Source organism: Nanorana parkeri, unplaced genomic scaffold, assembly GCF_000935625.1.
Source record: "Nanorana parkeri isolate BGI_ZX_2015 unplaced genomic scaffold, ASM93562v1 scaffold104, whole genome shotgun sequence".
In the NCBI taxonomy this organism is placed as follows: Eukaryota; Metazoa; Chordata; class Amphibia; order Anura; family Dicroglossidae; genus Nanorana; species Nanorana parkeri.
In genome coordinates, this window is record NW_017306372.1 from 2,012,532 (window position 1) to 2,031,352 (window position 18,821).

General features: G+C 40.8%; 1 protein-coding gene across 1 annotated transcript in view; it reads left to right on the forward strand.

The window, feature by feature from the left end:
• FREM3 (FRAS1 related extracellular matrix 3) overlaps window positions 1-11,021 on the forward strand; it is a 144,366-nt gene extending 133,345 nt beyond the window's left edge. Inside the window, exons 18-27 of the mRNA XM_018552972.1 lie at window positions 669-800; window positions 940-1,271; window positions 1,673-1,865; window positions 3,050-3,154; window positions 4,350-4,477; window positions 5,604-5,738; window positions 5,822-5,948; window positions 6,777-6,964; window positions 8,091-8,237; window positions 10,447-11,021. Coding sequence (XP_018408474.1) covers window positions 669-800; window positions 940-1,271; window positions 1,673-1,865; window positions 3,050-3,154; window positions 4,350-4,477; window positions 5,604-5,738; window positions 5,822-5,948; window positions 6,777-6,964; window positions 8,091-8,237; window positions 10,447-10,965 — 2,006 coding nt within the window. The 3' untranslated portion in view covers window positions 10,966-11,021. The remainder of the gene's footprint in view (window positions 1-668; window positions 801-939; window positions 1,272-1,672; window positions 1,866-3,049; window positions 3,155-4,349; window positions 4,478-5,603; window positions 5,739-5,821; window positions 5,949-6,776; window positions 6,965-8,090; window positions 8,238-10,446) is intronic.
• The last annotated feature ends 7,800 nt before the right edge of the window (window positions 11,022-18,821 follow it).

The following is an 18,821-nucleotide window of genomic DNA, read 5'->3' on the forward strand; positions in this document are numbered from 1 at the left end:
TGACGTCACTGATTGCCAGCAGCTGGCCTGCCCAGAGTGTTCTAAACAGCTCCTGGGAATCAGTGACATCACTGGTTGCCAAGACCTGAGCAGGACACTGGCTAGAGCGCCCTGTTCAGCTCCTGGCAACCAGTGATGCCACTGGTTGCCCAGAGCTGGGTGGGACACCAGCCAGAGAGACCTAGCTTGCTAATAGATGGCAGGGGAGATGTGTATGGCCCTTACACATCTGCCTGCTGCCCCCCATATGACCCAAAGAGATGCCGCCTGAGGCAATTCGCTCAGGCTGCCTCATTATAGCGATGGCCCTGGGTCTGTTTTTAAACTATTTGCAGGGAGAACAACCTGTAGGTGTTTGTTTTGTGTGGATATATGCCAAAATGAAAGTGCTTCCATTGTTTCTTAAAAGGAAATGTATTTTCAAAAGTTGTTTTCATGTAATATTGCTTTATAACCACTAGATAGCACAGAGGAGCATAGAAAATAAATACTTTTTTTGTGTGCTCCTTTTGCTCCATCTAGTGGCCATAATGCAATATTACATGTAAACAATTCAAAATTCTTTCCACTTGCAAAGAAAAATACTAAAGAATGTTAGCTGTATATTCATAGTATATTGTTCTATTTATAGTATATTGTATAACATTATTTTTTTTATTTTTTTTAAGGATTGTGTCAGCCGCGGGTTCCAGGAACAGTTGGCGCTGAGCCTTTCTCTGCAAAAATCCGTTACACGGGTCCAGAGGATCCTGACTATCCCAATCTGATAAAGCTGACAGTGACAATGCCACATATGGATGGTAAGAATTCTCTGGCCTCTGATTATAATAAATCTTCCAATGTGGATGCAAAATCAGCATACATGTATGGGGATGGGTTAAATGCCTTATGCTGTAGTAAAGTGAATATTACTCACATAAACATGATTTTGTGTTCCAGGTATGCTTCCTGTCATATCAACCAGACATATGTCCAACTTTGAGCTTACACTTAGCCCAGATGGCACTCGAGTTGGTAACCACAAATGTTCCAATCTCCTGGACTACAATGAGATTCCAACCAAGCATGGTTTCATCACAGAGAACCCCAAGAATGATGACGTGATAGGTGAAACCTCCCCATACCAGTACAGTGCAGCTCTGAGGTCATCCAGAACATTGCGTTTTTACCGTAATCTCAACCTGGAGGCCTGTCTGTGGGAATTCAACAGCTACTACGATATGTCTGAGCTCCTGACTGATTGCAGTGGCTCCATAGGAACAGATGGGCAGGTAAGCATTGACATATATGCAAACACTCACTTCTTGAAGTGTGCATGCCCTTGTTTAATATAATGAAATAAAAACACTATCAAGCGTAAATAATAAGAAAGAGACTTATCCATCCATTGTAGCAGCCTTGCCTGGAATCAACAAGACGCTCTGTGTTGTCTGCACCAAATAAGAGTCCATTTCATACTCCACTTGTCCCAACGAAGTAGAACTCTCCATAGGATAAAAAATAATTGTTCTAGTCAATAAAGAGAATGTATAGGGAATAAAACGTTTTCTGGTTTACAAATATAATTAATATGTTGTTACCATAGAAAAGAAGCCTTTGATATTCTTATATTTCTCTGCAGGATGTTATTAAGGCTATAAGAGTATAACTGACTATAATTCTGTCTTTCCAGGTACTGAACTTGGTTCAGTCTTATGTCACTCTGCGGGTGCCTCTGTACGTCTCCTATGTGTTTCATTCACCAGCTGCGGTTGGTGGCTGGCAGCACTTTGATTTGCAGTCAGAGTTAAGACTGACCTTCGTGTATGACACAGCCATCCTATGGAATGAAGGCATAGGTAGCCCTCCAGAATCTGAACTTCAGGGTAAGACATTTATTTATCGTATAGAGTGGATTGTTATATACAGTATCTATGTACATATACGTCTATACTCTGTAAGGTGTTTTACAAAAACTGGAGAAGCAAAACCTGGAGCACTGAGCAGAGGTTGTACTATAGCAACCAGTCAGACTGCTACATTTGTAAGATGTAACCTGACTGGCTATCCAGCTGCTCCATTCTTCTACCTTCTTCTTTTCCTTGCTCCAGTTTTTAGAAAACACTCCCCAATATTTGTTTCTATTGCCAATCATTTTTGACAAAATGTCAGGAGACTATTATTAAACTCAGGAGTAAAATTTAAAAATGCATTCAAGTACTGTAACTATTACCAAAAATGTATCTTATTTGTGTATCACTCGGCTGTAGATCCTCAGATCATCTCTGAATTGGTGCCGACACTGTCCTTCCTTCTGGAGGGTGACTACTTTTGTTCCCCATGGTCCCTGTTAAACTTGTTAATAGTTAAGGCACATGAATGCAATTTTAAGATTTAACTCCTGAATTTAGTGTCACTTTAAATGTTTTGGTTTTTTTTTAAATCGAATTAATTTGGTTTTTAACATAGTACACAAAAAAGTGTATAGACAGGAGAGAGGTTCCCCATTCAAAGGTACACCAAAATATCTGGGGTAAAAGCCTTACAAATAACAAAATAAGGAAGTAACCAAAAGAGTGGTAAGGGGTTCAGATCAAGCCTCGGGGGAAGGCTCCCAGTGCCACACTTTGGGATTAAGAAGGTTCCAGATGAGTCCAACAACATCAAATAATCCAATAATGCTAGTCAAACAAGGTTGAAAGTTGGACAGAATTCTTATGCTCCATGTTTAAACAAATTGTTTATGATTTTTTATGATGATGTATTAAAATGCATGATATTACAGCCAACCCTGGGATACCGCAGTTGAGACTGCTGTCTTAACCCACCAGGTGCATATAGTCAGTTCTTTGCTGGGATATGGCCCTGCAATACATTATTCGACGTCTTCGTCAACATATTGTTGAGTCAGTCTTGACATGACTTTACTTTAATTTATAATTGAAATTAATAAATAAAATTTTGCAATAATAAGGTAGTAACCTAGGATTTGCTGCTTTTAAGGGAACAAAATTCCCTGCGCTGTTGTAACTATGTACTGAGATATTTAATATTCTACTATGCATTACAGGATCCCTTTATCCAACCAGCATGCGCATTAACGAAGAGGGGCGTCTAGTTGTGAACTTCAAAACTGAAATTCGCTTCCGTGGACAGTTTGTGCTGTCTCATCCAGGTAAGACCTAAATGTCAGCTAGGTGTATTTTTTTAGGGCAATGTTTGGGTATTTTTTGCATCCAGGTCCTAAACCTTTGAAGGAGTTGCCTACGACAACCAATCATATAATAACTGACATTGATGCAGGTTAGCTGACTGAAGAAACAACTAACTGGTTAGAATATGCAGCATATCCATTAGAGCCATTTTTAACAGAATAGGCAGCACATCCATTGGGGTCATTTTTATAAGAATAGGAATAGGCAGCACATCCATTGTGGCCATTTTTGTAAGAATAAGAATAGGCAGCACGTCCATTAGAGCCATTTTTATAGGAATAGGCAGCACATCCTTTAGGACCAATTATATAAGAATAGGAATAGGCAGCACATACTTTAGGGCCATTGTTATAAGAATAGGAATAGGCAGCACATCCATTAGGGCCATTTTTAAAAGAATAGGAATAGGCAGCACATACTTTAGGGCCATTTCTAAAAGAGTAGAGGTGCACCGAAACGGAAATTTCTAAACGGAAATAAAAAAAATTGTCAGGCCGAAACCAAAACCGAAAATGTTTTACGGACAGTGGCAGGTGGCTGAGCGGTGTGGGAGGAGAGACGCCGGCCGCTCACAGCGCTCTTTTCCCGCAGCGCTTGGCCGGCTGGGACACAGAGCAGCGCCCAGCGGGGAGGAAAGAAAGCAGGGATGGGCCGATGTATCGGCAGGAAAATGGCGCTTTCGGCATTTAGCCAAAAGTGCCATGTTCGGCCGATATGTTTCGGCGGCCGATATATCGGTGCATCCCTATAAAAGAGTAGGAATAGGCAGCACATCCATTAGGTCCATTTCTATAAGAGTAGGCATAGGCAGCACATCCATTAGGACCATTTCTGCAAGAGTCAGAATAGGCAGCACATCCATTAGGACTATTTTTATAAGACGTGTGCAAAATGTAGGCATGTTAACTGCTCTAGACTCACTGGTTGTGGCACAGTTAAATATTAAAATGCAGCAAACCTTCAGGTAGGAGAGTTGTCACATGATATGTTATTCTTCTTCTTGATTAATTTACATTACTATTAGTTACATACCTTGTCAGAAAAATGATGTAAAACAATTATAGCATATGCAGTATTATTTGTCGGCATTTGAACTGGCTGCAGATTTTAGCTAATTTAATAAGCAAATTATTAATCATTTTTGTTCTGTCTCAGGTACCTCGTTGTCCTCTATGGTCATGTCTGCTGACCACCCTGAGCTCACCTTCACACTGAGCCTTATCCGCAGTGAACCCAGCTTCAGACAGCCTGTGCAGCAGTGGAGTTTTGTCTCAGATTTTGCTGTAGGTGTTTATAGCATTGTGACCATTTCTCATTTCCACACATTCTTCAAGACAGCTAGGGGGTGTGTTTAGACAAAAATTGCTGAGCCATTCATCCCGTGAGTACGAGTACTCACCCAAATACTCTGTGTCAGCTCCAATACCGATACTAGTATCGGTATCGGTGCATCCCTACTTATTTCTGTATGATTGTTGGATCCAACTAATGGTCACAATGTGGTATTTTCCTGATTCACTCTAATCTTATGAATGAATTACATTCAACCTGGAAAAAATATTCTAATGACATTAATTTTTATTCCATTCACACAGAATGTACATTTTTGAAGGACGAATGGTTCTAAAAAATGTTTTTATTAATGCACCCCTTAAAGAGTGATTCCACTTTTGTTGAGAAAAAAAACAATCCTCTTTGGTGATCTATGTACATTGCAAGGATTTTGACACTTTGTTGCAGGTTCCTACCTGTTTCTCTTGTGAAGAAAAAGCTGTTTGTTGACGCTTACCCTTTCCAAACTGATCCCTGAATGGGAGGGTCTGGCTTATAACCAGCTGGTGGGCTTCCTGTGTTGTAATAGGGAAAGGTGCAGTGTCTGCATCTCTTTAGGCTAATTTAGGCTATTTCAAGGGATGCCAAAAAATATACTTGTATCTTAGTGCAGGCTTCTGAGAAAATGACTCAGCCAATCACAGAATCAGTGAGTGATATTTCTGACTTTTATATTTTTAAAGTGGAGTTACCCTTTATTGTTCATAATTTTACAAGCAACTTACTTGCAGAAAGTATGGCAATTTGTGAAGACGCATGCTAGTTTGTGTAAGATCATTATACCTAGGGCAGTAATCCTAGCAACCAGTTGGTTATCATCTTTCAGTTGTCCATCCTCCTGACTGTTCTTTGGTTGCAGCAATAATAAAACATATTAATAGAAATAATCATGATTACTGCTTTTATAGCTTTTGGCATTCTAAATAAAACCATTATGTTCTATTTCACATTATTACAAAACAGTAACAATATTATTGTGTTTCTTATATAAAGGTCATTTTTTTCTTAGTTTTGATCAGATGATTGTTATGTATACATGAGTTTACAATATTTCTAATATCGTCACAATTTTTGCAGGTACGTGACTACTCTGGCACTTACACAATAAAGCTTATTCCATGTAGTGCATCACCTAACCAAGAATACACTGTCCCTGCTATCTGCAACCCACGTGAGCCAATCACATTTGACATCGATATTAGGTTTCAACAGGTAAGAAGAAGACTGTAAGCTAATGTTATGGACAATTTCATACGCAGTTGTATATCTACAAACCAGTCATGCTTAAATTGTAGGTTAGTGATCCAGTATCAACGGAGTTCAGTTTAAACACTCAGATGTACCTACTATCCAAGAAGGAACTATGGCTATCCGATGGTTCAATGGGATTTGGTGAAGGAACGGATGTTGCCTTTTCTGAAGGTAAGAAAACATGGCATTATGGAGTAAAGTGAGTGTGCACGTGGGAGAGGTGAAGGGGATATATAGACTAGGATTATGGGCAAAATAACAAATTACACATAGGATGCAGCGTGTCACTAGCATTACCATAGCGCAGTTTTATTACATGTTGATCCTGCCAGTATATCAGTTAATGTTCCACTTCTTTTAACAGTGTGACAATGGTGTTCATTCTGCAGTGATTGTCACTCTGTAAACTGGATACCTTAAGTTACCAATGATAAACATATTAAATACTAATTCCAGCTAATACACTTTATGCAGGTAATGCAAATATTAAATAACAAATGTTTAAACCATGTGAATAAAAGCTGACTGTTATAAGCACCCTGTCAGTGTTATGTGGTTTGCCCGAACCTCTCTAACTGGTACTTTTGCTGGGCAGCTTAGTCTGCACGTAAATGTGGAGAAAAGTATAAACAAAGGTCTCCGAAATGAAAAAGGAACTGCTGAGTACTTTCATTACAGACCTTAGTCTCACACAGTCCCTAAAATACAACAATTTTCACTATAATGGGGCTTTTAGTCTTGACTCAGGTTACAGCTCCTCTGTGAAAAAAAAATAGTGTACGTTGCTATTCCTTTGTCAGAAATAACAATTTTAAATATATATTGTTTGGTTAATTCTTTTTAAAATGAAAGGGTTGACAATGGAAGAATTTTGTACTATAGATATTGTGGAATAACATGAGTTTAAAAAGCTGAACCTGTAGACACAACGGGCCTAATGTATAAGAAGTATATTTGGTATTTGTATGTAACATAGATCTATCTTTATTTTGTTTGAAGGGTCTGAAATTTATGGACGTGTAATGGTGGATCCTGTTCAGAACCTTGGAGAATCTTTCATCTGTAACATTGAGAAAGTATTTTTATGTACTGGTGGAGATGGCTATGTCCCCAAGTACAACCCAGACAACAGAGAATATGGATGCCTCGCAGATTCATCTACTTTACTCTATAGATTTAAAATATTGGTACGTAGTTTACGATGTATTGAAGTGTATATCCATTTAAGTAAGTGTTCCATGACATACAAACACAACAAATGTACATTTCCCGAATGGTTGTGCACATCCTCTGACAGTCCTCTGCCAGTTTGGTGTAAAAGAAAGCTCAGCATTTGTGGGTAGGGCCACCTTCTGGGGGAATATGTTCAACCTAGTGACAAGTGGCACACGTAGGTCAGCATCTATGAGTGCTATTGACCATTGTGGAAAGAAAAACTAGCTAAGGGCCCATTCACACCACACAGTACATGCTACTGTGTGCATAGCGTGTGCATAGCCTGTGCACATGCACTGGTGTGAGTTGTTCAAATGCATTGCAGTGCTTACTTTTTCTTTTTGTTTCAACTTGTATGTGATTCTCATGTGCTGCAGTGCATTTCAATATGTTACAGTGCGTTGGAATGAGCTGCACTGAGCAATGAAAAGATGCAGCACGTCCTACTTTTTTCCCAGCATGTTGGTGTGAACTAATGCCTTAGGACTTAAGGTGTATGAACCTATTCTTTCATTGGGACTGTGTTGGATAATGCTAGCCAACTCCGCTGGCCCTAAATGTTTACTGAAGGGGGCAATATTAAATCAGACTATCAAATAGACAGGATGGAGTATAAGCCTTTCATACATGCCCTGGACATAACAGGGCTGCCACCTAATGGCTGCAAAAGGGTACAAAAATATTATGTAATATTTTATATGTACTTCACAAAAAGAAATATAACAACATTTTCCAAAAATGTGAACATAATTCATGAAAAAAAGAAAACATGAAAAAAATATTCATTCATTTAAAAAAAAAAAAAAAAAAAAAATGAATGGCCTATCTCAAATCAAATACTTGCATTTATGTACAATATCAGTTTAGAAAATGTAGAATGTAGAGTAGAATCAGAGTGCTGTGAGCAGCAGCTCTGTTTTCCTTTTGTACTAGTTTATGGAATTTGTACTAGTTTATGGAATTTGTCTTGACGTAATCACTTACTGCTCTGTGTAACAAGCTAAACATGATTGTGTCTATAATTTTGTACCTGGCATTATATAGTTACAACTGTTTATGTAAACCTAACTGTTTTATAATTCTCTTTCCATTACAAAGGACAAAGCGCAGCCAGAAACTCAAGCTAGACTGTTTGGGAATGTTCAGTTTGAAGCTAAATTAGCAGCTGACAGCCCAGAGGCTCTGCCATTAGTAAAGCAGCCAGGATCTGATGGCTTCAGTCTGTCATCAAATGCCCTATTCCAGGTATGTCTCACCTAAAACACAAACATTTGCAATAAATTATATGGTTTGATATGTCACCCCAATTAAAGTCACATGAATAGATATACAACCTGATAGACATTGCACTGACAACCCCCACTATGCAGTTGTGTGTATTTCAGGGCAAAATATAAAAAATCATATGCAATGCATGCACATATGAAATACACATAAAAAAAAAGTGTGAGACCTAATTTAGGCTTTAGTAGTATTCTTTCTTGTAATATTTCTGACAAGTTTAAAAAAAAACAACAGTTTAGGACAATGGTCATGCTACTAGTCCAAAATACCTCTAAATACTTTGGGCGTGAGTAGTGTGCCCAGCACTTCTTCTTTCCACACAGCTCTCCAGGCATATTTAACAGCAATTGGGACTTGTTGTCGCAAAAACAAATGCCGCACAAACGACAGGTATCACAAGCTGGATACTGTTTATTCCCAAAGTCAAAACATGCAATTCGCGGTAAACAAATTGCGCGACAAACGCGCGTTTCCGAGGGCTACTTGGCTGTATCCCAATGGAAACGCGCAACAAAAACGGCCCAAAGTAGTACCTGTAGCTTTTCAGGCGTGGGCCGTTTTGTAGCGCGTTAGGGACGGGCGGAAATACGCCAAGGTGGGAACCAGATCATTGAATACAATGGGATTTATATTTTTGAGCGTTCGTCGAGCGTAGAACGCGCTACAAAACGTTCAGGTGTGAACGAGGGCTAAGTCATATTCGGCTCTCAAACTTTTTTTCAATAATGAATTCAGTTCAAACAAATATACTGTACATTGCCCAAAAAAGTATTTTAAGTTTTTTTCCCAAACACTTCCAGTCATCATGTTTCCAAACAGCTCCAATTCTCTCTGCTCAGCTTCTCTGATCATCCTGTCCAGTACCACATCACAAGGGAGAGAGCAGTCTCCAGCAGCCTTCCATCTATTACGCTGGAGAAGAGAGGAACAGGAGGGAGGGGGTGGATTGTCTTGCTGTGTCTGTGTATTTGTGGACACACAGCTTACTAGCACACACAGGGGTGGCTCCATACAACTCTGCAAGGGGAAGGAGCCAACAGCATATGCGGTAGACATGTAAAATGGCAAAAAATTTGTTTCGTTTTGTTGCGTATGTTTCATTATTTCGTTTGTCGGGATGCGGGTCTGAAAGGCATTTTGTTTCGGCATTCGGATTCGGAGTAATTCAAATTTTCGTTAATTTCGAGTTGAGTTGAATTATAATTACGAACCAAAATTTGTTGCAGAAAAGTAACATTACATGTTTACGTTGTTTGTTTTTTACTTTTGACACTCCACAGAAACATGAAAAAAAATCAGCATGGGGTTCCCCCTGACAATTCATACCAGACCCTTTAGGTCTAGTAGGAATTGGCCAATAGCAGGCTTTGTTTATTTCTTCCCACTGCCCGATGTAAGCATTGCATCAGGGAGGTTTTTTTCTTTCATTTGTTGTCCGACGCTGGAATGACATTTTGTAAAATATTTTTCTAAATGAAATGAATCAATGAAAGGAATTTTTTATAAGGTGTCGTGTGTTTATTTACATTTTGTTTAACTCTTTAGTGAAGGAGTAGGGGTACAAGTATCCCTTACTCATTCACAAGGGGGTGGGGGGGGGGGGAGGCCAGGGTTGTGGGGGAGAAGCCTTTCTCCTCATTGGGAACAAGGTGCTTTTCCAGCTGACAGATTCCTTGTCAGCAAAGAAGCAGTGGCAGTTAGAGAATAACACATAGCTAGCTATCCCTCCCTTCCTGCCTATTTCATTCAGGATACAAGTCCAGAGTGCCAACAAAGTGCAGAGAAGCCAGAGATCGGGAAATGACAGCTCTCCCGCTTGTTGCATTTCATTCTGAATGACATTTGTGTGTATCCGAATTCCGTAATCAAACATTCAGATACGTTCAGATTCGTTATGTCAGAAATTCGGATGCATCTGTCTGAATTTACAGAAATCCGTACACATTTCAATTCGAACTAAACAAATCGCACACGTCTAATATTAGGGCCACTGCTCAGGGGACCAGCTGATTCTGCAGGAAGGTAAAACTTTTTAACCTCAAGGAGCAGCATCCATTGTAAGTGATTTCATCAGCATTTAAAAAAGCTTAAAAACCTTTTGACTTTAATATCACTGTAACCAAGAACACCACTACTGCCAATTCTAATAAAATATTCTTCCCACTTCTAGGTGGCTGCTGGACGTGAATGGTTCATTCATACCATCTATACAGTCCGCTCAAGAGAAAATGCGAACAGAGGTATCGGAAAACGAAGCATTGAATACCACCACGCCATAAGCAAAGGTGTAGCTCAAAGTGAGCAACTGCTTTTGAAGAGGAGCCGGAGAGCTTATCAAGACAATGCAGCCTTGCCAGACATTGGAGCTGATAAGAACAGAGGGACAAACATTCAGCACATTACTCTTAGACATCCCCGCAGGGCCTCTGGCCAGGACGCCTTACCTGGATATGGACAGTACGACAAGCCCGTCCTGGGAATCACTGGCCAGGATTCTCAGGGTTCCTTGTTCCCAGTCATTGGTGGGGTAGTTGCCTTGCTGCTCCTGATTTGCACTACTGTCATTATTGTGTTTCTGAGACGCAGAGGACAGTCGCATACAGATAAAAAGTCTGCCTCTAACAGTCACTACAATAGCCGTGAAACTGTGACCACTCGAAATAGTAGCAGTGACAACTCTGAGGTATAGAACAATGAAAAGTAACTTCATGTGTCATGGTGCTTATACATGTTGCTGACGTTCAGTCCTTCCATCCATGAGCCGTACCCAATGTGTACTAACTTATTTGAAAGCATTAACAATTATTCACTATTAAGAAACAAAATGTATTGATGGAATGTATATATTTTTTTGTTTAGATCTTCCAGAGCATTACAGTATTTTGTAAATCCCAGCATTTATTTTTATATCATGGATAACAGCCTAGCAACACTGCAGAAATCAAACCTGTGAACAAGACGAACGCTCTACAAAACGCTCAAACATCTAAATCCCATTGTATTCAATGCGTCTGGTTCACACCTTGGCGTATTTCAGCCCGTTCCCTAATGCGCTACAAAACGGCCCACGCCTGAAAAGGTACATGTACTACTTTGGCCGTTTTTGTTGCGCGTTTCCATTGGGATACAGCCAAGTAGCCCTAGGAAACGCGCGACAGACGCGCACATGCAATACACCTAGGTGTGAACCAGGGCTAAGGCCTGGTTCACACCTGTACTCTATGAACGCTCTACAAAACGCTCAAACATGAAAATACCATTGTTTTCTATGGGTATGGTTCACACCTGGGCGTATTTCAGCCCGTCTGAACGCGCTACAAGACGGCCTACGCCTGAAAAGGTACATGAGCTTCTTTGCAGCGTTTTTGTCGTGCGTTTCCATTGGGATACAGCCAAGAAGCCCTCGGAATCGCGAGTTTGCCGCGCTGTTTTTTTAACCGTGAATCGCGGTAAAAACGGGCGTCACAAAACCTTAGGGGTTCATTTATAAAAGTGATACACTATATGCCAGATGGATGCCTAGAGCACCCCTAAAAGGCGCTAACGAGTATAGGAAATTTCTGTACTCACAGCGCCATCTAGGGGTGCTAGGGCTGGGTATAACTTTTATAAATGAACCCTTAATGCCATCCTGCACATAGAGTTAATAGCTATTCTATATTATCAGTGCAGTAGCATTCTAACGCGGTAAACAGTGGAAGTCATTCTATTTAGCTTTGTTTGGAAGTAAGATATACAGTAGATTCTGCAGAAAAGAAGATGCGTGCACTACAGTGGGAATCAAATATTTATTGAATATAGACATGTGCCAGATTAGAATGTTGGTCAGGCATCAGATATGAAGCGTTGAGTTCTGTCTGGAATCAATGCACTGGCTGACAATATTTCTGAATGCCGCCTTTCCACGTTTCAGTATACTGTACAATGTGCCTTATGGCAAGCCTTATCTTGTGTTTGCTACTATTTGTCATGTGATTTCTCTTTAGGATTTTACTGTCTGGTTTTTACATATTGTCTAAACTTAATCCTATTATTATTTTGTCATATGGTAGGTATTCATTTAGAAATACCAGTGGATCATTTGCAGGGAAACTGTAATGTTTTTTATATTTATATTGCTTCGTAAATATTTCAAGTCAATGTTTGAACAAATAAAAGACATTTTTTTTAAAAGAGTTGTTTTTAGGTGTGAAAATTTACCCAAATGAAAGGCCTACTCTAGTCGATTTTTTTAATAGGTAAGGGATAGAACTTATTTTTTCCCTTTCTGTGTCCGCTTCTGTGGAAGGAAGAATCAAAAGGAATTTTTCTGTGACACCAGAGCAAGGCATAAGTGGGGGTGGAGGGCAAGTGGTCTCAACTAGCCAAAAAAAAAGGTTTGGGCTGGAGTTAGGCTTTAATATCTTTTGATTATGAGAGATTTAGTGAGGAACGGGCATTTTTGTATGAATCTGCCTCCATCGTAGTAATTTGTTAGTGCAGTTTTCCCGCTCATGGATAGATGTGTGTGCTATTCATTTGTGAAAACATATAGCTTATTCGCTCACTTCTCGATTCTCCCCTCCCCCCCTCCCCGCTCAGATCCTCCAGTGCTGACTGGAGGGCCAGATGGGGGAGGGGGAGGGGGACGGGCCAAGCCCACTATCAATCAGCCGACTGGGTGGATCTCGCCAGTATTGTCGGGATCTGTCCCGGCTGCAGCACTCTCCGCATATAGCGGGCAATAGCTCGCTATATTCTGATCCGCAAATCATCTCTGAATTGGTGCCGACACTGTCCTTCCTTCTGGAGGGTGGCTACTTTTGTTCCCCATGGTTGTAGCCACCGCTCCAAGCTCACTGCCCTGATGGACTACAATCTCGTTTATTTACTAATTTCTTTCAAGATTGTAGTCCTTCACGGGAGCGAGCTTGGAGCGGTGTCTCTCAGTATCAGTTTCCTTTAAATTATAATAAATTCCCTCTAGCTGAACTATACTGTATATTGATTGCAAGGGTTTTAGCAAACTCTGCCAATGTATACAATTCTCTGTTCTGAAGAAATCGTTCGAGGTTGCAGTGTCATTTCTTATATTAAAGGAGAACTATGGGGGTGAGCGAATTACACCCCCATAGTTAGAGCCGACGTGTGTCATTGAAACATCGAAGCTCTATTGATAGGGAAGGGAGCGAAAACATACCGTCAATCTGCTCACTTCCCAATCATCTTCCTGCAGAGGGGTGACCTCAGTCACTTCTCCCCGCAGAGATTCCCCCCTCCCCGTTCTCCAGCACTGACTGGATGGATGGACAGACGGGGTAGAGGGCTGGCAATCAGCCAGCTGGGTGGATCCTGACAGTATTATGCAGAGTTTTGGGGACGGGAGGCCACAGTATATGTCCTCCCGTGATCCTGAGGAAAACTAAGGGCACAAAAGGTTGCCCCATAGTTCTCCTTTGATTTCTGAATGGGGGAATCTGACTTCATTACAACCACCTGGTTCAGTCTCAGATGTATAATAAAAGCTACAATGTTTGGATCGTTAAACAGTATTTTACCAAAAATTACACGGAGTGCAAGGAATCCCTGAAATCCCGGATTGAAAGAAGAAACAGTGAACAATTCCCAATGGTGTAGAGCAGTAGCTCTTAACCTGTGTAACCTCAGGACCCACATTAGTCTTTCATCATTAGGTCACGACCCAAGTCTAACTGCAATGGAACGCACAGCATTAGGGTACCCTGCGTTCCAGTGCGGGTGTACAAGCTGGGTGGGAGGTGTGTTTGAGGTACCATTCAAATAAATGGCAACACACCTGAATGCACGGTAGGTTCGTTTGGGTGGTACAGTGCATTAATTGCACGGCACTATGCAATTAACGCACTGTACTAATGTGAACGGATCCTCAAAAACACTGACAGACATACACAACCAGAGACACAATCTCTCACACACATTCCCAACATTTAAAAAAAAATTTTTTTAAGGTCCACCCAGTCTCCCTACCTTACAAGAACTAAAGTGGTTCCTCAGTCTGGGGTCCAGTGTGGGCTGCTGTGCTGTGATGGAGCTCCATCCATATGCGCATTGCTTATACATCTCTCTTGCATGCCCTGCACAGGTGCCGGGAGTCAGAATGTGATGTCACTCCCGTCCAGGCACCTCTACAGGGCACACGAAGGAGCTCTAAGCAATGCACATATGGATGGCGCTCTCTCGCGACCATAGCCCCCAGCCCACCCTACCTCAAGATGACACTGGGCAGCATATTTTGAATGTCTGCTTGGCGCGAGAACTGACAGTGCTGCACTAGGGGAAGGCAGAGGAGCCTCTCAAGAAGGAAAGTGGAAGGCATGCTGCGACCCTCAGAACATGAGGTCACGACCCACCAGTTGAGAACCAAGGGTGTAGAGAATACCTAACCATAGCGCAAGGAAGCAACATTTACACTGAGTTTCAGAACATTGCAGGAGCGGTTGCAGACTGAAAGAAATGTTTCCATAATATTCCAGTATAAAATTGCTTATATAGATTATATACAATATTTTCTAGTGAAAAGTGTCACTAGATTATTTCCCCCCCCCCCATGTAGTGCAAATCACTGAAGTACTAGTACAGCTGGCTAAAACAGCATCTTACAGTGTCCCTGCTGCCTCTAGCAACTAGGCTGCAGGTCAATTTTTCAATTGGCATGAAGAAGTTGATCATGCAGCGCACACCAACTGACTTCCAAGGCTTTATTATCAATACAACTACAAAATAGCACATACAGTGTAACTGAGTAGCTGAAATGCCTCATCATTTACACAATGTGGGGGATGTGTGATTCTATTGCTCAAGTGTGCGTGGCTGGAGGCTAACTAGAGCCTTGCTGATCACCAGTAATCCCTGAACAGTCTATTATGGGTGGAGGTTGAACAGGTACTGTTTGTTTTTTTTACTTCACTCTCAAGCTGCTCAGAGTAGCCTGGAAACTGCACAAATGGCTTTACCAAAGAGATAAATGGTAAGAAATATATATATTTAGATATGCTGTGTGAATAGAAATGCATAACAAACAGAAATATTTTGAGTGCAAAAGTGAAACTACACTTTAACCCCTTCATGACTGAGCTTGTTTTTAGTTGCTGTTCGTAAATGACTGACACACTTTTGACATTTTTGCTGTGTGATTCTTCCACGTCAGTAATATACTTTCTTACAAAGTGCACCCACACATATTATATATTGTTTTTTAGAGGACAGATAGGGCTACATATTTATATCACATATGTGTGTCTAACGCCTCACTTAGGACAAATAAAATATAAAAAAAGAGAAAAAAAACGTTAAAAAAAAACACTTTTTTTCCCAGTTTTGATTTGTAGTATTTTTTTTTACAACACCAGCACAGCTAAAAAAAAATGCAATAAATACATTCATTTATTTGTCCCTTATTTTATTTTTACACATTTTTTTTTTTTACACTTTTCACAATTATTATTTTTTTTACACTTTTCACTTTTTTTTAAACTTAAAAATTGTATTTTATTTATTTAATTATATCAAGCAGTCATTGTGAATTAATCTCACTGTTACTGCTTGATAAATTAATAAAGTTTGGTTATTATCAGGCTGCTTCAAACTTCAGAACAGCCGATAATAAGTTAGTGACACTGATCCTGCAGCAGTTCAGGATTCAGCTGTTACTAAAGGTTTTCTGATTGTTGCAACAACGATCAGCAAACTGAAACATTCTTCTTCCAGGAATAGATACATTATAGGAATAGACACATTATGTATCTATTCATGAAAGAAAAAAAAGCCAGTATAGCTTGAGAGAGATATCTCTCGATCTATATGAGCTGTCAGAATGCCAGCAAAAGCCGGCATCTGTGTCCGCTCTGCTGTGACGCTCAGACACCCGATATTAAGGTATCGGGTGTCTGAAAAAGGTTAACCCTTTTATTAATGAATGCCTCTGTAGTAAGGGCAGCCATTAATGAATGTTAAAAGCTGATTCTCAGCTTTTAACAGCCCTCTAAAGCAGCAAATAACTCGTCACGTACAGTGTATGCGACAAGTCATTTGGTCCCTTTGTGGCTGGACGTACAGTGTACGTCTCCCGTCACAAAGGGGTTAAAGAAAGAAATCAGGTAAGGCTCATTCAGACCATTAACACTGAGCTACAAGCTTTTTCATTAATCATTTCAGCCATTGAGGTACAGTGCACATTGAGCAATGATTTCATGACATTGAGCTACAGTGCACATTTGGTCACTGTTCTTTTGGCAGTCTATTGGGGCCAAATCGCTCAAAATCCACCAGAAATAGCTCATGTTCAAGTGACAAGCTTCAGCTACAAGTGACATTGAGCTGCAAGATGTGAACATCTCCATTGAAATGCATTGGAAGAGATACACTAAGCTTCATATTTGAGCCATTTTTGAGCAGAAAGCATGCTACAGATCGCTCACTGTGAATGATGACTCAGGGTTTGATCGGCATGTAGCAGTATCAACATGTGGATGCTCAAACAGAGACTGCCAATCAGGGGCCTTGCCTATACATTCCACCTTAAGAGTCCATGTTATTATTCATCAGGATGAGTATGAACACTAGTAGCAAGTAGAGAAAGGCCGCTTAGAAATTTAAAGTGCATCTAAACCAGAGGGGAAAAAAAAAAAAAAAAGGAATGTTGCAGCTTAACAGTCTTACAGGATGTGATGACTGCATTCATTTATTTCAACTGGTGGTCCTGCTATCACACTACCCGTGTTTCTTTTGTTTACTGACATTACAATTCCTGTAATTTTTGAAAGTACTGTCCTCTTTAACCCCTTCGTGACTGACGACGTACAGTGTACGTCGCCAGCATCGGGGCTGTTTAAACATCAAAATATCCTACATCACATATACTTTATGAGGTTATAGTTTGACCAAAGTGAAATGGGAATACAGAGCTGACTGATTAATAATTATTGGAAGAGGAGACTGCTGACGATCAAGTCCCCTGTCCAAGATGCCTCCCCACCAGAACAGCCTGGCATCCATCATGATGATCTTTAAATTGATCTGAAGAAAGGACTTCCAAATCATAGGAATCGCAGGTGGACTGGGGTGGGGGGCAAAATCGGGTCATGCAAATACACGTCCTTACTATACGATCACTATAGCAGTTGATACGCAGGGATCTGACACAAACTAGCGTCCTCCCGTGACCGTTAGGCCCCGTTCACACCTGACCGTTTTGTAGCGGGTCCTACGCCCGACGGACGCTCTACAAAACGGTCAAAAATATAAATTGCATTGTAGTCAATGCCCTCGTTCCCACCTAGGCGTATTTCCGCCCGTCCCTAACGCCCTACAAAACGGCCCACGCCTGAAAAGGTCCCGGGACTACTTTGGGCCGTTTTGTAGGGCGTTTTCCATTGGGATAAGTCAAGTAGCCTTTGGAATCGCGCAACTTTTTTACCGCGGATCGCGGTAAAAAAACCGCATGACAGACGCGCATATTACAATACGCCTAGGTGTGAACCCAGGGTAAGGAGAACTATCGGGAAAAACACTTACCCCATAGTTCTCCTTTCAGAATGTGAGCTGGAGGCACCCATTACACCAATGCTGGCTCCCAGGTCTAGAACCAGACATACTGTACTGCAGGGTGGAAATGCAAAATGGCTTAAAAAAATGATCAGATTTCCATTTGGCTCTTGAAAGCAGAAAAGACTATGCATCAACACTGAATGACAGGAAAGATTGCTTAATCTCTCAGAGTAAACCCAATCCATAGTGAAACTGATGGAAAGCAGGAAATATGAAGGCGCACAGCAGTCCCATAGTGAGGTAGCGCCCAGTGCTCAGCCCAAACAGTCTAACAACAAAGTGAGTCTTCAGCTTTTGGGAAATGTCAGGGCTCTGGACCTGGAAAGCACTTTTCCAAATACGTGTTGGCTGAAGAGCACCATAAGCGGAACTGTGTCCGAAAGTCACATTCCAGGCTAGACCCCACAATGTCCAGTCCAGCAGGTTCTGAGAACCGCACTTCAAAGTCAGGCTGAGGAAAGGCCAATCCAGATAACTATGATGTAGAGACCAGCTTAAAAGTGATATTACAGTCAAAAGCCATTTCAAATGCTGATAAAAATACTTAAAATACTCCTTGGATGTTTAAAAGCTTTGTTCCTGCAGAATCAGCTGGTGCCCTGAAAAACTGTTTTAGGGTAGTTACTTTCTCTTTAAATGTGCTACTAAGTGGTGTAGTGTCTCCACAAAAACACACGGGAACAGCACGTCAAGCCACTCCAGCTTTCTGTTCCCCCTTTCTCCGAGCTAGATGGACAGCTGCTGGAAGCTGTGCTGTCCCTTCCGCTGTAAAGTTGTAGTGAACAGGAAGTTCCAGGAAGCAGAGCTGACAGAGCCGTAGCCAGCTGTTTGGAAACATGACTAAGTGCCTAGGAAATAAAATGTAAAAAAAACTTTGCCGGGCAAATGTATATTTGTTTTATTTCCCTTCATTATTAAGAGCTTAATACTACTTTAAGCAGTAAAGTAGCAGGAATATGGATTTTGGAAAAAGGAAAAAAA